At 37.5% G+C, this 22,783-nt stretch overlaps 3 protein-coding genes across 5 annotated transcripts; all 3 read right to left on the bottom strand.

Annotated features, from left to right (window-relative positions):
- Positions 1–403: 403 nt before the first annotated feature.
- Positions 404–4,651, bottom strand: LOC143461904 (kelch-like protein 23). 2 transcript variants are annotated; one of them, XM_076959844.1, is made up of 12 exons: positions 4,515–4,651; positions 4,277–4,400; positions 4,022–4,175; positions 3,595–3,812; positions 3,232–3,378; positions 2,724–3,117; positions 2,556–2,650; positions 2,099–2,273; positions 1,882–2,025; positions 1,599–1,772; positions 1,322–1,472; positions 404–1,190 (listed from the first exon to the last, which is right to left on the bottom strand). In XM_076959844.1, the coding sequence occupies exons 1-12, from the start codon at positions 4,592–4,594 to the stop codon at positions 1,088–1,090; spliced, it is 1,959 nt and encodes a 652-aa protein (XP_076815959.1). In that variant the 5' UTR covers positions 4,595–4,651; the 3' UTR covers positions 404–1,087. The 2 variants fall into 2 exon arrangements, with proteins under 2 accessions (XP_076815959.1, XP_076815968.1); XM_076959853.1 differs by having other exon boundaries at positions 2,556–2,644.
- A 702-nt stretch (positions 4,652–5,353) lies between these two features.
- On the bottom strand, positions 5,354–6,490 carry LOC143461919 (chromatin accessibility complex protein 1-like). Its single transcript, XM_076959865.1, has 3 exons — positions 6,256–6,490; positions 5,750–5,867; positions 5,354–5,493 (listed from the first exon to the last, which is right to left on the bottom strand). Exons 1-3 carry the CDS (start codon positions 6,385–6,387, stop codon positions 5,393–5,395), a joined length of 351 nt encoding a protein of 116 aa, XP_076815980.1. The 5' UTR covers positions 6,388–6,490; the 3' UTR covers positions 5,354–5,392.
- Positions 6,491–11,868: 5,378 nt separating this feature from the next.
- On the bottom strand, positions 11,869–21,644 carry LOC143444558 (voltage-dependent calcium channel subunit alpha-2/delta-3-like). 2 transcript variants are annotated; one of them, XM_076943581.1, is made up of 30 exons: positions 21,490–21,644; positions 21,343–21,424; positions 21,053–21,175; positions 20,860–20,968; positions 20,128–20,280; positions 18,718–18,916; positions 18,429–18,579; positions 18,043–18,117; positions 17,818–17,907; positions 17,429–17,545; positions 17,122–17,250; positions 16,836–16,931; positions 16,614–16,741; positions 16,342–16,461; positions 16,153–16,267; positions 15,900–16,070; positions 15,617–15,815; positions 15,325–15,424; positions 15,072–15,179; positions 14,832–14,992; positions 14,587–14,666; positions 14,310–14,384; positions 13,982–14,131; positions 13,746–13,798; positions 12,883–12,981; positions 12,721–12,819; positions 12,461–12,578; positions 12,224–12,307; positions 12,006–12,151; positions 11,869–11,919 (listed from the first exon to the last, which is right to left on the bottom strand). In XM_076943581.1, the coding sequence occupies exons 1-29, from the start codon at positions 21,615–21,617 to the stop codon at positions 12,014–12,016; spliced, it is 3,450 nt and encodes a 1,149-aa protein (XP_076799696.1). In that variant the 5' UTR covers positions 21,618–21,644; the 3' UTR covers positions 11,869–11,919; positions 12,006–12,013. The 2 variants fall into 2 exon arrangements, with proteins under 2 accessions (XP_076799696.1, XP_076799697.1); XM_076943582.1 differs by lacking the exon at positions 11,869–11,919 and having other exon boundaries at positions 12,005–12,151.
- Between the last annotated feature and the right edge of the window lie 1,139 nt (positions 21,645–22,783).

Here is a 22,783-nt window from a genome sequence, read left to right as displayed (position 1 = left end):
TTTTTTTACTTCGTACAATTTATTAATTAATTAATTTTTTTTATTATTATTAATAATTTATTTTATTTATTATTTACAATTAATTTATTAATTAAAACAATTAATTTTGAAAGGTACCAATTCAACAATTAGGTGAGACTATTTTGTGATTAACCTTTTACCTTAAACGACCGTTTTCGTACAGGACAGTGCCAGTTACCAAGTCGTGATGTTGCAAAATCTATTGCGCACCTGACCTTTCACATGTTCTGTAATTATTGCCTGAACTTACAAGTATGGCATCGAACGCCATTGTACATAATTATACAGGCTACACTTGCTTTGCGACTAAACGTTTTAAGGTATTTTTTACTTTTTTCAGAAAAACACACAAATGATTCGTTAAAATAATCCCACATATCCGTTCAAAGTAAGTTATCCTGTTTTAATCAATTTACCGGTACGAAAAGTATCAATTATTTTCGGGTATAACCCAACATCGAGAACGAACGTCATTGCATGAATGATGCGGTCAATAAGTTTTAGTTCGTTTCTGAAATCAATGACAAGCACACATGTGCAGGTAAACAACGAAAACATAATAAACTGATCCGACAGTGCGCAAAGGCAAGCTCAGTATTCGGGGCTCGAGCGACGGGAATTGAGAAGTTTGAAACATCCAAAGACTTTTCAGCGCCCCGGGGCAAATACTCCGCTATATCATACAACAACCTGGAGAAGTTATTTACACCCAAAATCAAAGCACAGACAATAAAATTAAACAAAATAGATGAACTTATAATACAAAACCACGTACATCGTGGAGCTAATGGAGCGATTAATGCACATAACATGTATTGCATGACTTAGTCAAAGTGCGGTTAAAGTAATAAACATAACGGTTAAAACAGCAGCAAGCACATCTAAGAATAAAATTGCAATCCACTTCACAAAAGAGCTAATTAAAAATTTTTACACGAAAATGGGTGACAATATTTAAAAACAAACCGTGTTCGAATGAACTGCAGCATAATTACAAGAAAAATCGTATTTTAAAGAATGCACATTACGCTTGGAGTATTGGACTAAGCAAGACGTTATAAAAATTTTACAATATAGGGACAACACAGGCAAATTTCCGATCATCGCCAAAATAACGTTGTATGGTCCAGCGGTCTTGCAAGGGGTCGTATACTTCGATGGTGTTACTTCTAAATATCAAAAAGTTAAGACATGTTATTCCTTTTAAGATAACAGAAACTTCCCAGAGAACAAGTTATCACTAACAAAACTAATCAAATGCGATCTGGTATGACGGTTTTATTTTTTTAATCAATCGTACCCTCCTCCAAAGACGTAGATTTTGCCTCCAACGACGCAAGCACTGTGACCACTCCGCTCGTGGTGCATTGGCGCCACCTCTTGCGCCATCATGCGGCGGACGTCGTAACACTCAACAGATGAAAGTATGTTATCGTCAGCATCACAGCCACCTAAAACAGAGAATGAAAGTAGACTAAGTTGTTGTAGGTTTATTGAAGTTTAATGCAAGATGCTTTAACGGTTTTATCTTTATTTTTTATCACTTCGTGCAATGTTTTATCTAAAAAGCAGCAAACCAATCGTATAAATTTTCGAGTTCAAGAAGACAGCTGCTAAATCTTCTCTTTCGGTGAGTAAAGCTCCGTCGTGAGACGAACCACCGCTACATCGAACATCCATGAATTCAATGGAATCAAGAACTGTGCGACTGTCTAGTCTTCCTCTCCAGCCACCAACAGCACAAAGCTGACCTGACCAATGAACAAGACAAACTCGGAGTAAGAAAATGGCACTACTACAATGCAAAAAGTCCGCCCAGAAAATCAAAAACGAAACGATGGATTATTTCAAGTGTACTACCTTGTCCAGCAACTAAAGCGTGGCCAGCTCTCGGTTCTTGCATGTTTTGTCCTTTCTCCCAGGTGTCCTTGTTATGATCGTATTTTTCACCACTTACTTGTGCACCGTTAGCCGATGACATTCCTCCGTACGCGTAAATGAAACCTGAAGTTAAGAAAAATTTTTCAAAGGTTAACATGAAAAGTGAAAGCCAGTGATTTGAAGTGACCGAACGTACCTCCGAGAACAGCGGCTGAAACATATCGTCTTATTTTCATCATGTTCGACACGGAAGTCCATTGCGATGCTCCTTGAAGATTCAATTTTTCCACTTTATTTGTCTGTCCACCCATTATGTACACCTGCTGGTTGAGACGAGCTGCTGCTGCCCCCGAACGACCAACCTTCATGGACTAAAAATTACAAAAACAAGTTTGAAAAAAAAAACAATAATTATCCTTTGTACTGGAAATAAAGTTGGTTAATCTGGAACTCATGTGAAAGAAAGCTTTAATTTAACATGTTCAGTTTTCATCAGAATTATTTCCCTTTAATGTCTCGTTGTGCTTACACAGAACATTGTGTCTTATGTATAGTTAACTGTTAGAGTTACTAAACAGTGTTAATTGGTTGCCATATTTCCAAGAAGTAATAAAAAGTACAAGCATTTTCTTGGAAATATGTTAATAAAATACCGCTGTGACACAAGTAGATTCAATCCCAAAATCAAATTTGACAACGCTTTTCTCATGACCAGCACCTCCCATGACAAGAAATTTCTTCACTGATCCTGAAGAGATAGGGAACTCTGTTGGAACTGCTCTGATGATGATACATGTATTTTATAAGTTTATCTCACTCACCTTGAGATTGGGCTACTGCTTTCACGTGCTGTTTCTGCAGAAGCTGTTGGTGTTGTTGGGCAAGCTTCTGATGCTTATCTTGCAGAAGCTTCAGCTGGGCTTGGGTACTTGATTCTGCATTTGGTTTCGTGTTTGATTCAGGAGTGATTGAGGTACTTGGTTGAGGTGAAGGACGGATGATCGCAGGGTTTTCGTAGAATCGAAGTGGAAGTTTTGGGGCTGTAGATACCTGAATTTGACTGCCACAAGGAATATTAAATTCTTGAACTGCTTGTTGTGATGGTTGCACAACAACTGAGTCTGTATTATTTTGTTGAATATTTGGCTTGTTGGCCTTCGCAAGCAGTGCGTGAACTATCATGTTAGAACATTCCAGAGAATTCATTACATAGACCTACAAAAAATTACAAAAGTTAACGTCTTGACATGCTTGACATGAATCAATTTCAGTGACACTTTCCCATTTGATTTGATGAAAACCTGTTTTAAAGTTACTCATAGATGTTACCTGCTTTGAAACAACATCTTGCAAAAATTCGTTTGACAATTTGTCAAAATTAATAATCAGAAGCAGTTTATTCAGGTATTGCTTTCTCTCCGTGTCATCATATTCTATCCAACCAATCATAGCATGATAAATCACCTCTTCTGATACCTGTTTAATACATACAGTTCTTAAAATCGTTTTCAAATGTTTACTGTGTAGTTACACTTAAGACAGGGATATATTTTAAATACCGATCCATAAAAACTGAAGACACAATTTAATTAACCACAAAACAAAAGGTTTGAAATAATCTCACCGTCCCATGATATAAACGAAACCACCCTGTCAGCTTTTAATGTAACAATGCATCTCTAACAAAACTACCTTCTTATCTTTTAACTGCAATAGAGTAGTGAAATCATCATATGTGGAATCTCTGAGCAAATCTTCTTTACAAACAGATGCAAAATTGTCACAAATAAAAGATTCCGCTTTTCCAATAAGTTCCACGTCATTTGATGCCAAAGCATATGCTCGTAAGCTCAAACAATTGTCAACATTAATATTTTGACGTAGAAATGTCCGACAATATTCCTTAATGTCTGGTAGAAATGTACGCAGTTTTAAAACATGAGAAGAAATAAATGAGTTAATATTTAAAAACTTTTCAATAAACAATCATCTAAATCACAAAACATAAAAGAGGAAAAATGTGTGTAGTGTATCAAGCACATAATATACCTTAACCAGATACTGTACAGCTTTTCCTAGTCTCCAGTAAGCGTGATGTTGCATCACAAAACAAACCTACTTGGAATTTGCATGTAATCTGCAGCGGCCAGCACATCATAGACATTGTAGTTGGTGATTGTAATCTCCGAGGTGTAGATAAAGCTTAAAATGGTTTCCATTGTGTCAACGCTAATTCCATTTATGCAGGCAGTTTTCTCGTGCTTTTCTTTCATCTGTTGATGTAAATATTCACCGTTTTTTACAAGTGCTGCTAGCCATTTTATTACCTCCAACCTTGTTCAGTTAAAAATATCCATTGCATACTACAACCTACCTCTGACAAGAATATGTTTTTGAAGAAATCAGAAAACCCACAGACCACACTTTTGTGCAAAGGAAATTCATGGCTTGCTACAGTGATACTGATATCGCAAAGTTCATTTCCTGAATTTCTATCACTGAAACAGAGAGGTTTGTCAAAAATGCAACAGAAGCTGGTAACGCACTGTAGTAATTAATGATATATGTACAAAGAAATGTGTTTAAGTTTGTTGTTAAAACAATTTCTTCACCTATTTAATTTCTTCAACAATTCTGATGCATGATTGCTTCGGAATACATTCTTAGAAAAGTTTGCTTTTTTCTTTTCCATGTTCACAAGCCTAGTACTATTATAAAAGCAATTTATCAACAGCAGTGTTTGGTACTGAAATTTGTTCTAAAGAAAAAAAAACGACTACCCTTTTGAAACCACAATAACAGACAGTAAAATGCATAAAATAACCAGGGTATTTTTTAATTTTCAGTTCTCAACTTGTGAGATTGCAGCATTCAGTGATTTGCAATCAAATCATGTAATAAAACAACCAAATAACACATATTCATATCACAAGTCAATACTTTAAAGAATAATTGAATAAAAATAGCCTCCAATTACTTATAAAAACGAATGTAGTTGCACAATGCATTTAACCACCTAACGCTAGAAATATTGAAAAGCAGAAGTTTGGTAAAAGTAATTCGAAGTCTTTATGTTTTCATTATAAAAAATAAAACAAATACAACGTTGAAGTGTGTGGTCAAGAGATTACGTTAACATTCCACTATTTTGTCAGCAAAACATTTTCAGCTTTCATTTTCTAAAATGAAAAATTCTCAGCTATTTAAAACAACTATCAATGGCTTCAAAACTATTGTAAATACTTGAATGTATTGTATACAATGCTCAACAGTACATGTATATTCATATACATTAACAAAAAACCAAAAGGTTTAGGATTTAAAGAAATTTTAAAACTATCGGAATTAACTGGGAGTGTTTCATTCAGCCATAATGTCAAATATGGACCATGCTCCTCACTCATGCTTCCAATCCACTTGAGTTGTCAAAAACATTAATTTAAAGTTCAGTCGTGAAGTTGCTGAGCAAAGCTTTCAACAAGATCAAGCATCATTCGCTCTCGCTACTACTTTTCTCACTGTCGTCATCTTCATCTACTTTTCCAATGAGCTTCCAATATTCTCGGACGGTTATCTTGTGAGGTATCACTTCTGAAAGAAAAGATAAAACAACGCTTAACGAGAATTGTTAACTTAAAGCACTATAGCGTTAAGTTAAAAAACAATTTACAAAAATTTCAAATATTTGCATTATTGCACAGTTACAAATACTTATAAATGTAATATTTGTCATATATAACATACATATAGTATAGATACTTTTTACACTTCTGTGTTATGCAATTGATTTTAAAAATTATCAACACACAACAGTACAATGAGTATATACTACTTGTATTCTGCATACCTTGTAAAAAGCCAAAAATATCATCGTTATTGACCACATTTGCCAGTTCACAATACTCAATACCTTTTTTGTCATTGTTTTTGAAGGTTTCATTTGACAAATGAGCAACAAATAATTCCTAAAAATGTATTTGCATAATGTAAGTCAATTGATAAATAATACAGAGAATAAAACAATAAAACGTACATTTTAGCCACAAAAACAACTAAAATTCTCAAACTTGTACAGAAGTGCACAACCACAGGATGCCTTCGTATACTAGACCCCAGCTACTCAAATTGTGACGTCATCTGGTTGCAAACTATAAGTACACCGGATTACTGGTATATGACAACTTAAATGAGGAATAAGTGATAATAATTACCGAATATTAAAGTTGCATATACTAAATTCATTGCTATAACTTTGAATTCAATCACTGAATTAAGCATGCAAAAACTTTAAAAAAGTCTGACGTGGATGTGTTCATTGGAAAACCAGACTTTACTAGATCAACTAAAAATTACCGTGGCCTTGGTCATGGCAAACAATGCATCTGGACTGATGTGGTCAACATCCGGAGAACTTTTCATAATAATTTTCACCCTGGACATAGGCAAGCCCGTAGCAACAGGTGGTTTTGAAGACTTAACATCCATTTCTTTTAATCTACACAACTTCAGGTCTAGATAAGAATATCACGTATTGCAAAAAGCCGGCTTCACTAGCAATCAAGCAACAAAACAATGTAATAAACAGATTTTGTTGGATAATTATGTCATTACAATATAAGCATGGTAGTGAAATATTTATCTTCAGACTGAGAAAATCATTGCATGACTAAATTAGTCAGTCACTATTGCGTACTCATCATTCCGGGCCAGGTTCAGACATTGTCTTGTGCAGAACGACTGAACTCGCAGTGCAAAATGATGCACCTGGTGCATTTTTCAGACTGCAATGAGGGCTAGGCGAAATGCGAAGCCTGGGGGCCGGACTGGAAAGAATGGCACTTTTTGTCGCAATCTCGAGGGTATAGGGTGACTAAAGTTGGGGTGACTGGGACGGCTATCACCTGGGTTCGCTGGTTGCACCAGGTGTTCTCTACAGTCTGGTAGGTTGTACACAAAGCCTGTAGGCCGAGTTTTTTTGTTAATAAATTATGTGTAATCCTTAAAAAAGAGACTTTATGCTCTTTCTCATATTAGAAAGAGAGAAACGGATGAGCTAAAGTGAACATTTCCTTTTTCAACATTTTTGTTTAAAGTTGACATGATGCAGAGGCATTTTCCAGCCTGCAATCTGGTCTGTATTTCATGGCAGCTGCACACCTAAAATAAACTTTAAGTAAACTACCACTATGTAAGCAACTACGTTCCTATGCTGTTGTCGTTTAAGAAGGGGCCACAAACGAAAGATTTATGCAGCTTATTAGCTTATATTCGACCATGGGTATAGTATGCTTTAAAGGTGAGTCTTTAAAGGGTGGCGGACGAGTCCAATCCAATCCCACCAACACTAAAGACTAGGCCTAGACACGAAGAAAAGACACCAGCCTATCATAGCACCGTGAAAAATCTTTAGAATCATCGATTCGTGACAAATAAGCAATGCTGGGTTCATCCTTTGAGCCGTCACTATTGCCCGAACTTCAATCAAAATAGAAGAAAATTTATCCAGCCCACAGATATAGCCGGAGATCGAGTGATAAATCTAAGCGGGCCAAGCCCAGTTACAAACTGTTAGGTGCAAAATACACTGAGGAAAGATAGAATAGGTACAAACTTTACTGGCCGTTGTACACCTGCACACGCCGAATTCTGCCAAGCCCGATCTGACTGCAGGTGATGCCACACTTTACACTATGGCATCATACAGTCATATGAATGCGACGGGTTTTCGAAAATGCACCGGAGTGAAATTATCTTTGAATGGTTAAGAAGGGCGGAGGGGGGGCAAAAAACCTTCTTTTTCTGTTAGAAAAGGGAAATCACGAACAATTGACGATTTTTCATTGACGATCGAGAACGTGAACAACGCTCTTTTGGTTGCCCAGCTCTGGATATCCCGGTACAATCAAGGTCGAAACTAGCGTAAATTAATATTTTACAGTAAAATAAAATAATAATTTTCCTAATCGCAGGTAAACTATGTTAATTCCTAAATACTGTCACAATGACCAGCAGTCGTAGCAGACCAGTGACCTACAGCAATTTTGTACTGTAAAAATAAATTTGGAAAGGGGACATCCCTATCTAAATACTTCACTTAAAAACTGGAAACAAAGTATGCTTGGGTAAAAATGAATCATAGATATCTAGTATAGGTAGTAGGATCCAGTATGGAGCAGCATCTTTATGTTTCACACAGAAAGATATATAGTTTAACAATGATATTGATTGTAACAAACTTTCTATTTTCATTGTATTTTTTGAAATGAGTATTTGTTTGTTTTAATGAATATTGTTACAACTACAACACAAATCGTTTAGCTTAACATAATCAACGCCCCAAATGACTGACTGTAGTCATTACAGGCGGTTAACAGACGCAGAGCAAATGGAGCCAGATTAAGACTTATACAAAATAGGCTTGTATTAATTCAGTTGTTTTGCGCGTCTTCTTAAAGTCCGAATATCGAAAGCTGCATGTAGCCTACTAAAGCCCTACTTGCTAAATTCTCTGATTCTAATTCAAAAATAGATTGCATGTAGCTTCACGTAATGAAAGTTTCAGATAAGTTTCCAAGGTCCCAACATCGACCCTCGCTTATTATGACTCCGAGAACTATTCTCCCAGTTCCAAGTGAGCCATATAAGCGTTGGAACTTCCGCAAGGCCAATTGGGAACTATAGCCTATAGTCGCACTACCAACGAGCTCGCCCAGGACCTTCTACCTCCGGATACGGGCCTTGATAGATGAGGCTTACCAGGACTTCAGTTCTGCCATCGTTAAAGCAGCCAAGCGATCAATCCCACGCGGTCGTACAAATAACTATAAACCGTGTTGGGATGCGGAGTGTGAGAGCCTCTTCCAGACTTTTCTGAAGGCTCAGCAGGGCGAGGCATCAAAATCAGCCGCTTCTGCATTGCATGCTCGACTCGATGAAAAACGAAGAGAGCGCTGGACAGAGGCTGTCAACACCATCGACTTCACGCACTCCAGTCGACTGGCATGGAACACAATCAACAACCTGACTGGCAGGTCCAGACAAACGCATCGCCAATGCCTCATCTCTGCCAACTGTATTGCCTCACAGTTGGTAAAGAATGGGGTCTATGGAGCGAAAGAGCGCAAATCAGCCTACCTTGTTAACAATGAGGTGGCTGAGCTCTGGAGGATCCCTACACCTTCTGGTAAAACAATCTCTGGAGATTTTACTCCAGAAGAGTTTGCTAGCGCCCTCCAGCTGCTAAAGTCTGGGAAAGCTCCAGGCCCTGTTTCAATTTGCCCGGAGCTAATTATCTATGCCGGAGCTGCTTTAAAGTCCTGGCTAAACAAGTTCTTGTCTTCCTGTTTACACACACTCAAGCTCTCGAAAATCTGGAAAAAAGCTGTGGTTGCCATCCCAAAGCCTATGAAGCCGATAGAGCAGTGGTCCCCAACCTTTTTGTCTCCGCGGACCGGTCTACGTTTGATAATTCTACCGCGACCCACTAAAAGGGTGGGGGAGACGCAGATTTTTTTTAATTTTCTTGTATTTGAACATGCATTCAAAATGAAATTGAAATTGAATTAAAACGAATATCAAGTGATTTAAATTTGCAAAATTTTCAATCCATCGTTAAATCAATGAGAACCCTGAGCTTGTTTCTCTGCAACGAGACGATTCCATCTGGGGATAATAGGAGATAATGACACTCGAAGTGTCTTGCTAACGTCCAGGTTATTCCGTTGCTTCGTTGTCGCAACAAAAGGGGTTCCCACACTAATTAACAGTACCCTGTGCGGACCGGTACCAACTGACCTACGGACCGGTACTGGTCCGCGGACCGGGGGTTGGGGACCACTGCGATAGAGGATCTCGGCTAAGAAAAAAGCAGGTGCTGTGTTTGTCGATCTCACAGCTGCCTACAATAGCGTTTGGCATCGCGGCCTCACCTGCAAGATTTTGCGCCTACTGCCGGACAGACACATGGTTTCTCTAATCATGGAACTTGTCCGAAATCGCTGTTTCACCCTCACCACCGGTGATGGCACAAAAAGCAGATTACGACGCCTGCGAAATGGTGTCCCACAGGGATCAGTCCTGGCTCCCCTCCTTTTCAACATCTATACGCACGACCTGCCAGAAACAATTGCCAAAAAGTTTGCTTACGCTGATGATTTGGCAATTATGCATAGAGCAGAAAACTGGCAGGAGTTGGAGGGGTCCCTAACCCAGGATAGGGTAACCATATCCACTTATCTACAGAAATGGAAGCTGAAGCTCAGTGTAACCAAAAAGGTGACGGCTGACTTCCACCTGTACAACCAGGAGGCACAACGTGAGGTCAACATCACTGTTGATGGACGTCCTCTCCCTTTCACTGCCGTACCAACATACCTCGGCATAAAGCTGGATAGGGCACTCACGTTTCGTCGACACCTGGAGTCACTTCGCAAAAAAACTAACTACACGCGCTGGGTTTTTGAGACGACTGGCAAGATCTAGCTGGGATGCTGGAGGTACAACACTTCGCACAGCTACCCTGGCTTTGGTCCACTCTGCCGCCGAGTACTACACAGTACACACCAGCTTGGTGTCGTAGTGCTCACACTCGTCTCATAGATACTGGGAGCTACGTTCTACGTTGCTCTGCATTTAGTGACTGGATGCCTGCACCCCACATCAACAGAAAACCTGTTTGTCCTAGCAGGTATCCACCCATCTGAGCTTCGCCGCAAGAGAGCCACACTGTCTCTAGCACATCGCCACCGGGAATGCATTTTCCCAGGTGTGCTTCGATGAAGCTCAATCGCCTTCGAACTGGCGTTGGCCTCTTCCGCTCAACTAAGCACAAATGGGGTATGACTCTATCTGCGGCCTGTGAGTGTGGTTCAGTAGAGCAGGCTGCAGATCACGTCATAACATCTTGTCCCACATACCGCCATCCTTGTGGGAACCGTGGTTTGACAACAATGGATGAAAACCTGGTCAGCTGGCTAACAAACACCTGTAGTGGCCTGGGTGGCATTTTTAATATCATTATATCATTCTTGGCAAAGTGTTTGCCAGTTATTGATTGAAGTTTTGTTTATTGATAACACTGCAATTGTCGTTTAATATTTGGAAACTTGCTCTAAATAACTTCATGTGAAAATGCCATTTAGTACGTTACCAGGTGATTTCAAAACGCCCTAGTTTTAACTGAATGTAATCCCCATTGCCAACGCTTTATTTTTATCGTTCGCACGTTCTAAAATGTTCGTGTATTTTGTGTCGAATATTTCTATTCGCTCCACGCTGTTATAAGCTCAAACTTCTACGCGAATAACCGCTCAGACAGAGAGATACAGAGTCGTACGAACGTATTACGTTAGTCGTGTTAATTGCAATTCTTTAGACCTGTTTTAAACGGTGAATTACTAAGTTTGTGATTGTGTGTAATATTCGGAACCTGTACAGTTCCTACAATAAAAGGACCGTTTCTGATAAACTGTATCTGTAATAACGTAAGAGCTTTCGGCTGACAAGAGGTTATAGAGAATTCTAACCGCACGCAACCACAGAGTTAGATCATTAATTCGGCAGGTAAATTAAGTCTAAATAACAAGTTAAGACAGATGAGCTGTGCATCTGCCGCACCAGCCTCTGCACACCTGCCCTACAATAGGAGGTTTTTGTTCCCACTCTCAAGAACCATCTACTCCACACAAAGAAGAAGCTACCATGAACGCAGTACACTCTAGGTTAGAGATTATCTCGAGGAATTCGATGATACCATTTTCTCCAAAAATTATAAGCATTGTTTCCTTTTATCGAAACAGAAAACAAGTATGTATAACATTTAAGAAATCAACTATTTATTCTTTGAACGAAAAACATTGCTACAAAAATATGAAAATTCCACATTTTCAGTTGAACTCTTGACCGATAACATTGTCGTAACTGTTGCAGATATCTCAGATATCTCAGATATCTCAGATATCTGCAGATAGCAGTTGAAAGTTGATTCCTTTAATTCGTGTGGGCTTATGATTCTTTTTCCTGCAACACATTTTTTAAAGCTTATTAAATACAAGTCGAGAGTGGTATATAATGCACAGAGAGTCTTTACACAACCAAGCACACACCAAAACAATTAAACCATCAACATGAGGAAAGTTAGGCACAAGATCCAAGCACAACAGTATAATCCTATGTCCTGGAAATTCATCATTTTCCTAAAGGTAAGAGATATCCTAGAAGCTGAACTGCAAGGAAAGCCTTTTTCTGTTTCCTGAAAGAAATAACAAAAGATAAAAACTTAAAAGAGCTTATCAAAAAATGACGTTATACTTCCAAAACTTACTTGTATGTTACCAATTTTGCATCCTGTTGGGCTTTTTCTTGGTTTAGGAGTGCGTAGTTTTTCACAACTTTCTTTTTCAGAATGTATAATCAGCTTAAAGTTAAGGTCATATATCGGAACACTCATTAGCTACAGACAAAAATCACACAAACATTCCAATAATTCGTTAATATGTCAGGAAATGGTTTCAACGTTAAGCTGTTAGACAAATTCAACACGTAAAGCGGAAAGGATATGAGTAACTTCTTCTCCTGCAGCAAGGTTAGTGGTTTCAAGCGAAATTAGTGGATAAGGTTGTTTCAGAAGTGCCACCAAAAACATGTTGGTCTTTTTTACCGAATAAATTCCAAATTCCCTGCGAATTTGCGCCAAGTTACTTACGTCTACAGGCTATTAATCAGAGCTGAGTGCATAAAATCTTTATACAAAAACACAGCATATAATATATACTACACTACACCAGGTTAAGCTGTAAAATTGAGACTAGGTTGTATTACCCTGGCGTAGGCCTACAATGATCATCGCATAACTCCACTCCAACGTAAGGCACTTTGCTCCTGTTGACAAGGGCCACTTCGAACTTTCGTTGGCATGACCTAAATAATATTGTGCATGACGAATTGATGTTTTCAATTGTTGTTAAACGGTGTAACTTTTACCTGGTTTTCCACTTTATTGTTGTCGGGATCCGGGTTGGTGGTGGTGGTGAGGGGAAAAATCTGGAGAGCCAGCTGCCAGCTGCCAAATTAACCTGTGAACTATTTAACAACAAAAGATCTCGGAAATAATTAGTAAGCTTAATACAGTAACTTTCTTGTGTTACATGCATTTAGGCTTGTGATGGCAAACCTGTTACATGGACCGGGTGCATACCAATTACCAACATGTGTCAATCAAGGTTACCTGTCAATCTAAGATAAGGATGATTTTGCAAAAAGGAGTGTATGGCGGCTTTTGTGGTAGTGTTCATGTACCGGCGTAAAGCATTACGTGCTATTCAAAGAGTGTAAATCTTTCTTTTGCAAAAAAGTAGAAATTCGCTTTTAGGAGTGTGACTATAAGATGCGTGTTTGTGCACCCAAACGCACATGCATTTGTGAATAATCGCACGCCTCGATCACACACGTATAACATATAAGGTTACGTCCATAGACCTATATAGATTAGGCTACATCTATACTGTACGTGTTATGGCCTTTCTATGCCTGGCGCGTAACGCACTCATGTATCGAGCGGTAAAGTGTATGTACAAACTCCACTTATCCAGTCACATTTGCACACGTGCAAGCATGCATTCATACATTCCTTTTCATATGCAAATGAGAAAGCACGCAAACGGGTGTGCGAGCAATCTGTATATGCAAATGAGCATGCATGCGTGTACATTCGAGTTCACAAACAAAGCTCGCTTGCCACGCTTGGCAGAGGTTCGCCTCCAAGACTATAACCTAACGTATAGTTACGTAGGCTATCAAATAGGCGAAATATACAACAGCAATCTCTTCTGAAAACAAAATCTTACTGAAGAATGTGCATGATTACTCCCGTGACGTATTTCCAAATAACATAAATTTGCTGAAAAACAAAGAATCTCCATTAAAAAATTTGTATTTTAATTATTCATATTTTTGCAGTTGTTAAAAGTATACATTTTCTAGTCAACAATTTTTATTAGTTGGACAAACAATTGTTGAACTTTGGTACAGTTTATCATCAGTTCAATTTATTGTCTGCCACAAATGCGGGAAGTCGACTCACTGATTGGCGGTAACTGGCGGGAGAATTTGTTTGTGGGGGGTGGGTTTTGCAAACAGCATTGTAGTCCATTAATTCAACAACATTGAAAATTTTCTCTTTAAGTAAACTGCTCATAACTGGGCCATTGATCAATCCCAAGTATTGACCGACCTACGGAAGAGAAAATATATTAAGCAAAGATAAAAATAAGTTTAAGCGAGGTTGTTATGGAAAATGAATGAAGACTATCTCACAATTAGACCAATTGTGTTTACAAAATATTATTACTAAACAAAGTAGTTTAATCTACGTTGATATACAAGAACTCATGCGTTAAGGTAAGTCTTACTTGACTTTCATCGTCGGCATAAAGAGTAATTGCATTTTCATCTATCAAGTAACAGTCGAAGAATCTATTATATCTCTACAAACAATTATACTTCTTCGTGTTTAGTGTACATAAATGTTTGCTGTTATTTTTCAAGCATTTACATATAAAAGCATTAATTATTAAATTAATTATCAAAAAATGAAAGGAAACAAATAACGTATGGCTGCTAACTAGATTCAGTTCAATAGTGTAGATGATATTTTTGGTTTACAAAATAGTTTCAGGCAAGTGATACCTTTCCGCAGTTTTCGCTCATATCCTCAAAGTTGTTAAAATTTTCGCTAAATCTGCTGTGTTTAAACAGCAAACCTGCAACTGTATTTGAAAAAATAATAGTTACTTTACCTGGAGATATAATCATTTAAAATAAATGTTATAGTTATGCGTATGCAATGCTAAGACGTGCACAATACAAAATAAAACCTGTCAAAACATAAAATTCACGAATCATTTGTACAAGCTCGCCATGCCCATACGTACCACCGAGGACGGCATTATTCAGACGAAAAGCTTTAGTAGCGGCGATTACGATACTATCGCGTTCCATAGACGATTTATTGTTCGGCAAAGAATACAACCAATCATCCGGTGGTTGCTCCACCGTTCTCCTGTAAACGTCTGGAAACTCTACCCTTGAGAATCTGCAAACAGTCGATGACAATTTCAATCCACGAATCATAGAATCCATAAAAAAAATCTATAGAAAGGAGCCTATTATACTTAAAAATGGTGTTCCGAGCTTTCGAGTGGAAACCTTGCGTCTCTTCGTGCCAATACTCCATTAAAACTCCGTTTTTCGATATCACAAAAGTCATTATTACCCCTTCTCTGAATACAAAGAACGTATTTAAAAATTGACTACATTATAATGCATTGCGATGTTACGTGTCAATACAATTATCACGGTACGTGTTCATACACTGCCTTCACTAAAAGCCCTCCAAAGAAAAGTTGAAAGCTCTGGACAACAAACCTCGTGGTCTTGCGAAATTGGCGGAATTCGGACCAGAAGGGTTGTATTACGGCCATATGGTAAGCGTCGTAAAGAACTCCTGTAACTAACTCCTCGTCGCCTGCTCGGAAAAACTTGTTTTAAAAAATTAAAGCCGTTCGATAATGCATTCATGATAAGCAGAGCTAAATTTGTTATATACAATGCAGAAGCAGATCTATTTTTGAATTAATTGATGCGCGTAACTATTTCTAGATTACCGACATTACAGAAATACGAAATTGTTAAACAACATTTCAATTTTTTTTCCTACATGAAATCGTGTCGTTATGCTTGTCAGTGACAAAGGCTTTCAGCATGTCCAGTTGCGACATCTCGTGTGGACCAACGTTATCCTGTATATGCTGACAGTAACGCCAGGACTCCGCAACCCCAATCCCACTGTATAACAGGGAACATATTGCACCAGTTCGACTGATGCTTGTTGCAGAGATCATCCAACGCTTTAAAGCCTAAACAAAAGTTTTGTATGAAATAGATCTTAAAAATAATCCACTTAAAAAAACTACAAAAGTACAAATATCGAGAGTACATACTTCACCACAAGACTTTGCATCGTATTTCGCATCATGTGACCGTCTTTGTAAAACTTCTGGATATTTTAATGACGTATGCCCGTATCCAGATGGTAAAACAGCGGCCAAGTAGTAAGGAGTCTCACGGATCGGGGCGTAATAATAAGTTCCACTTAAAATTAAAACTCTATTCTGGATGAGAAAGAATTTTGTTCTTCAAAAATCACGTTTTAATAAGCTGTTTATATTATACTCTATATAGCACTCTCATTACCATGCCAAATAATGGTGTTACAATTCTATCAGCTGCTAAAGATCCCGTCTTGTTAATCATTTCAGCTCGAACTTGCCTTCCAGCAAGACTGTTTTCCAGATCGTCAATATCTATGCTGGAAACAGAATAACACGAATACAACTTGTTTATTTATACAAAATGAACCTAACTGTGATCTTGAAAACCGACCCTTCATAATTAGGTCTCAATCCTTCCAGTCCAAATTCATTGTATCGCGGGTTAAATCTCGGATGAATTAAGGTGTGGCCGTTGTTCGTGATCATATATATGTAGCCGTTGACTCCAATGCTGTAAAAAACCGTGAATTTGGAATACCAATGGAAACAAAGTAGACGCACTGCACAATACCACAAAATATAAATATAGCGTTTATTATATTATTAAGTTTTTATTATTCAACGTCTATAGTTCATCTTGCTTGGAAATCAGCGAGGGTTTACTTGTTTATTGGGATAGATTCCAAAATATCATCAAGAGGAATGTCTGTGGCCAGAACGCCAAGCAAAGTAGCTGTCCCGTTTATCTTTCTGTGGGCGGCCATAGAAATCGTACAAACGAGATGTGAGCTCTGCATAACAAATATAATCTTGAGCAAAGAGTCAAAGGACATTTTTCCCGCATTGTTGGTGGTTTTACTACCTCTTTACCTCTTCCTACCCTACCTCTTTCTCGAGTTTTCCAGTGTAGTAAGCTTTGGTCCAAGCGACGTGATGATCTTGGTGAAATGCAAGCGGCCGATTTAAAATATGAACTTGTTCCTGAAAAGGATGTATGTTGATACAATTATAATTGTGAAATGTAGTTGTACAGTTGTAGTAACAAAACAACGCTTAGTAAAATAATCGTAATTTTACTCACTATATAGAATTTATAGATGATAGACGGTATCAAAAAACTGAAAACATTTTTAACTTTATCAAACAAACTAAGACAGTTTAAAAAGTGTACCAAGACTCTGTAACGGACACTTGCGCGATTCATCAAGTGAGTAAAATAACCATTGTTATGGCATGCCATTTGACGAAGTGATGAAAGACTGCTTTTATCGTAGCCAACCAAATAAGGAAAGATTCTTATCTATAAACATTAGGGCATAATAGACAAGTATATATACTAAATACATTTACATTCACTGAAAATCAAAACAGTGTGTACAGCTCACATCGATTATAGAGATTTTTGCATTCAAATTACGACAGTTCCTTAACAAAATCTTCGCATACAAATGGTATGGACTAAAAATTTCATTCTATACCTGAAAATCATTATCTTTGTAATATTTTTCAAAAATATGATCAAGATTTTCTGGCGCCCCGTCGGTAATTATCAGTAACATGAAATCGCAATAACTCCCTCCTTGTTGACTGCGAAACTGCAAGTTAAAATTGAATTTCATGCAAATCTTGTGCATGCAGTATAGCGATTACAACCAATGTATGTGCTATTAACCTTAAAATATGACCAAAATCTACGTAAAGCACATTCTGACTGACAAAGTATGGTAAAATGATGATATCATGTGATAGAAAAGTTCCATATGTCTGTATTTTATCTAGTTCCTATGTTTCAAATGTAATGTTTCATATATGCAATTAAAGAAGCGGTAAACCACCTTAAAACGTAGCCTACTTCCTTAGCACTTACTTTCTTTAAAAGATCAAGCACAGTATGTAGGGTGACGTTGTAGTCAGCATAACCGTATGGTTTAATCTTGCTTATATCTTCTAGAACGGTCTACGGAGACAATAATTTTAAAGCACTTTAAATTTACCGCAAGGTTAAAATTATTTTAGAAATTGTTTAGAATATTTCTCATTATATATTAACAAAAATTTAAACTGAGTTTGAGCAAAAAATTCAGTCTGTCACCCTTTTATTTTTCCAGTTTGCTGGCATCAGTTCGAAACCGTAGCACTTGTTTATGGGTTTTGCGTCTTTGCCAAACTGTCACAAAACAATTATAAGTGTCATTTGTCCTAATTATTTCTGTGTCCTATTTCAGAGCTACACAGAAAGTTGTAACATAATCGTTTTTTACATTAAATTGATATGTTTACTCGCAGGTTTTAGGACGATACAACTTCTGATATATAGGCCTATTTAGAGAATATATAATTTAACATGGTATGCCTACCGCCATTCTTTATACGTCGGGTAGCCAACCGTATATATTCATCAACACTCTTGCGTCACTTATGGTTCTAACCGATGACCTAGTATATACTGTATAGTGTATATAATATATTTATACATACTGTCAGCACATTGAAAAAATCGTTATCTCCTAAAAACTTGAAAATTTCGGGCACGGCATATTCTGCAACAAACAGATTGGTCCCAATCATGCTTCCGCTCGTATCAAGAAGGATCAACACATTTTTGGGATAGGTAGCTGCCTGTATGTACCTAACGCAAAAATATATCACTATTTAGTTGGCTAGACAGGTAATCTCCCTTCTAGGCTTCTACACAATACAGTTTTAAGCATTTCAACATGAACTAAACCGAAATACCTTTTGCCATTTTTGAAATTACCATGCTTACCATTGCTTTTTTCGGCAGTCGTACATGTTTGGACGGTTGTTGCAATGAAGCATGTCCCACTGAAGACCGGGGTAAATTCTCAGAATACCCGTTGGTGAAGCGAAATACTGCCATTTCAAGGAAGGGTCGTTTGCCATATTCGTCTTGAACTGGTCATCTAATACTTTTGACCATGCTGCTGTTCTTGTAACTGTGGTGCCTTTAAAAAAGGTGCAATTGGTTTAATAAAATGATATTAAAGTTTCAACAAACCACAGTAAAAACAGAAATTCACCATACATAGCAAGTGCGCTTGAATCAAACATTTGCATTGCAGCTAATTTATTGCTTGAATAATGTAAAAGAAAATTCCCGCCGACTTTACGCTTTCTTTATACTTTATAACGTTGTTCTGTTGCCTACAAGCACAGCCCACTTTTGTATTTTACTCATCCGTCGACGAAGCAGCGGCAGTTGTAGTAATGTGAGCAAATTGTACAGTGTTATCAAATGCTTACAAAAATGCACCGTTGATCTTGCTTGCTGTTAATCACTGTGGGAACCCCCCGGGAAGCTCGTCAGCTTTGACTCACTTGGATAGAATGGTCAAGCTCAAGCTTGAGTAACCTATATGTAAATGACGTCATATTGTTGGTTTTGTATTCCTGCGAAAGCTGACAATCATTTTCGGTGTTCGTGTATTGGAATTGGTACACTGACACGCAGGCCGGCATAATTGAATACAATAATAAATTGTTGTGACTGAAACTGTTTCAGTTTCTAAGCAATTGAACACTTGGCCCCTGAGACGATTACAGTCAACATCGAATAAAGATTTCACGAGTTTAAATTATGTTATTGAAAGAAGATTGACTGAGAAAATAGTCGGTCAGGGATCTAATATTACGAATACGCAACCGCAATGAAAAAGTCAGATATCTGACGGAGGTCTGGGAGGGACAGTAAACGCGCGGTGTATCTTAGAGTGAGCGGAAGATTCACTTGCAATAAGGACACTGTGCACTATGTTCAAGTGGGTGATTCCATAGTCTAACTAGTTAAACATATTTCACCCAAACGGTATATTGTGGAATATCAACCAATGACTCGAGAGCGTATTATGCAGTTGTCAATAAAACGCTGCTATAACCACTACCAGCACTAAGCGTAATGCGAATGGTGGCGGGGAAGTCAGGCATACATCTGCTGAGGGCCTCCGTTTAACGTAGACCGGACAACCCTGCATAACCTGCATAAAACGTCGTTCTTGCTACTAAATTGCAGTATACAAGCACATAAGAAATAAGGAAAAATAAAAGAAAACATAGAAGGTTTTGGCATTATATTAACTAATTCAGCTGTGCTTACGTTTAACTGCACGCAAGCAAGTACTGGACCAAAAACAGCTGTAAAACTACGGAGGAAACTTGCCTCTATTGTACACTTCAAAGGGCACTTGAACAACGGACTCTGCTCTATTCACTTTCGTTCTGAACTTCAGGCTGTGTTCGAAATCCATGCGGCGATAGAAAGCTGAGTCTTCCTTGTACTGATTCTCAAAGAAATCATCTGATTCGCATATACCTGAAAACATGTAAAGAGTTTGTTCGTTGCGTCACATTAACCTTCTAAAAAATAAAGATATGCATAAAATCTATCGGAAAAAGGACGATCTTATTCGATAGATTGCGACATCACTTAATGTGACAATCTCAATTATAATGTAAACCCTAGTATGGTTATCACCACCATGAGGATAATAAAAATTTTACACGCATACTTGTAGAAAGAAGCAAGTGTAACAAAAATTAGAACAAATATAAATCAACTGAACTAGTAAGGCCGCAGAAACTTTCAAGATGAATACAGTGCTTCATGTCAACCTTAAGTATACCTATGATGGGCTATAACCATTGCCGTCGAATAAGCGACTTTGAGATCAAATTTGTGTTTTTTAAAAAAGGTGATGTATAAGAAAAACGTTAAAAGTCGTTTATTATATAGTTACCCCCCGATTAGGTCTATAGTTTTCACGAATCTTCCTTGTCAATTTTAAAAACTTCAAATAACTCGGAAGCATAACTTTAGCTTTTCCAATCAACTTGAGTTTATCGAGTCTCTACTGCATAGAATTCCGGATAATTCGACAAAGATTGAAATTACCTTCACTTATATTATTCTTGTTGATATACATGACATTATTATAATTTGCATCCGGTGTCGAAGACCAGTTAAACTTCTCACTTTCAACTTCGGCAACCTCAACCAATTTCTGCATCACCGAAATAAAGCCGTTTAGTTATTGACAAATGCAAAACAACTTTAAATAAAATTCAATTTTTTGCTTATTTCTAACCTGCACTGCGTTCTTTCTTTTTTTAAACATCTTTTCCAATTTGCCTACAAAATGTTCAACAATTCTCGTTCCGTTCAACGTCTGCACTGATAATTCTTTCACGGCGTGGCTCTGCATGTACTTCTGTACAAACAAGGTATCATTGTCAGTAATGAACTCGGTACTAACCAAAACCAATTACAAAGTTTAAAGCAGGATATTACCGAGCCCGTACAATTTGCATTTGTTTCGGGCATATTCGTGAAATGGACATCTTCTAATTACACTACAAATAATAAAAGTAATCTGACCTCGTGCATTGCATAGTATCCTGTAAAAACTGAACATTTGGCATCTAGATGCAAGCCAAAATCTTCTGCTAAATCTTTGTTTCTACAAAAACATTTAATTTCGTAAAGATGCTGTCTTATGTGCACTGTACGCGGTAAGATACTCACGCTTTGGAAATCAAAGGTTCGGACTCAGATTCGATTGTTTGTGCATTAACAACACACATTGCAGTTAAAAGAAAAAGGTGACCATAAAGGCATTCCTGAGCTCTCCATTCAACAATACACAGCAACATGTTTTTAAACAAATGAGTACATTTAAAAGTTCTAGTAAAATTATTGGCAAATAGAGAATTGATGAATTTAACCTTCACTTTCAATATAGGTCTATACTTAGCTTTAAAGTGTTAGCAGAAGCCATTATACGTGTAAAGAAAAACATGAAGGTTTTTTTCATAATGATAAAACCGTGCGGACTTCCATATAGCCGATCCTTATACAAGCAATATAAAACAATCAGAGAAAGGCCAATACAACGCTTTCTTTAAACGACTTAACTAACCGAAAACCTTGGTAACTTCAACTGCAGCAATTAAGGGAATTGATACAGTGACGTACAGTAAGGAATTTTGTGTGAGGCGGAACGAGAAGATAATAATTGCCCCGTGCGAGGAGAGGTTGCGAGAGTGCGGGCCACGCTCCTAATCATCAAAAATACCGTAAAGTAAAAAGGATCGTAGGGTAAGGTGACCAGCCGTCCCATATTTCACATGATTTTTGTGTATATTTATGTATGTATATAATGTATTTGGCATTAAATACATGTCATATGTTGGCGTAAAATGTCATATAAGTCATATCTTTTGAGACAATTGAAGAGATCTAGTCAATTTGTGTGAAAATGATGCAAAGAGGTTGCAAATTCCAGCAATTAATCCCCAGGCAATCTGCTTCTATAAAGGAAAAGCAAAATGTTACGCGCCCTCCTCAATTATAGACCGGTAGACATTCTGAAGTTCCCTTATAGGATTGAAAGCTATGTCTCTTGTACCTTTAATTTCCAGCAATAATGTCCAAACAGCGGACATTAACCATTTGTCTGTTTTCTGGCTTCTTTAATACTGTAAAAGTTTGGACATCTGTTACCTTTTCAAAAGCTACAAATACTCAAAAAGTAATCACTACATTACTTTTATTGTTATATTTATTATTGCATTTGCAATTTCGTTATTACATTATTTAATTGAGTAAAGCTATTAAGTGATCGTTGGGTTTCTGACGCTACCAGCAAATTTTTCTCGCAAAATAGTATTACATTGTAAATTTTAAGTTTCTTATAGCATTTTGAACGCTTTGATATCAATCCATAGCCTATATATTGGTAAAATTTATGAATATTTTATTATTTTCGTAGAGTTGATAAATTCAAATAGTGTAGGCCTACCTATATATAACCTTGTAC

This window comes from Clavelina lepadiformis, chromosome 1 (assembly GCF_947623445.1).
Source record: "Clavelina lepadiformis chromosome 1, kaClaLepa1.1, whole genome shotgun sequence".
Lineage (NCBI taxonomy): Eukaryota > Metazoa > Chordata > Ascidiacea > Aplousobranchia > Clavelinidae > Clavelina > Clavelina lepadiformis.
Note: the sequence above shows the minus strand (reverse complement) of the source record. Positions and strands in the feature narration are given on the sequence as shown.

Bases quoted from the DNA above. Each gene is read 5' to 3' on its own strand.
- LOC143461904 (XM_076959844.1), bottom strand. From the start codon at position 4,594: ATGGAAAAGAAAAAAGCAAACTTTTCTAAGAATGTATTCCGAAGCAAT. The intron at 3,813-4,021 runs GTAGGTTTGTTT...CATTTCTACCAG, and splicing joins AGATTACATGCAAATTCCAA to ACATTAAGGAATATTGTCGG. The intron at 3,379-3,594 runs GTAGTTTTGTTA...TGTATTAAACAG, and splicing joins TGCAGTTAAAAGATAAGAAG to GTATCAGAAGAGGTGATTTA.
- LOC143461919 (XM_076959865.1), bottom strand. From the start codon at position 6,387: ATGGATGTTAAGTCTTCAAAACCACCTGTTGCTACGGGCTTGCCTATG. The intron at 5,868-6,255 runs GTAATTTTTAGT...ATACATTTTTAG, and splicing joins TTGCCATGACCAAGGCCACG to GAATTATTTGTTGCTCATTT. The intron at 5,494-5,749 runs GTATGCAGAATA...CTTTTCTTTCAG, and splicing joins TATTTTTGGCTTTTTACAAG to AAGTGATACCTCACAAGATA.
- LOC143444558 (XM_076943581.1), bottom strand. From the start codon at position 21,617: ATGTTGCTGTGTATTGTTGAATGGAGAGCTCAGGAATGCCTTTATGGT. The intron at 18,118-18,428 runs GTATGTATAAAT...GTTTTGTGACAG, and splicing joins ATTTTTTCAATGTGCTGACA to TTTGGCAAAGACGCAAAACC. The intron at 14,385-14,586 runs GTATCACTTGCC...AATTGTTTGTAG, and splicing joins TGAGCGAAAACTGCGGAAAG to AGATATAATAGATTCTTCGA.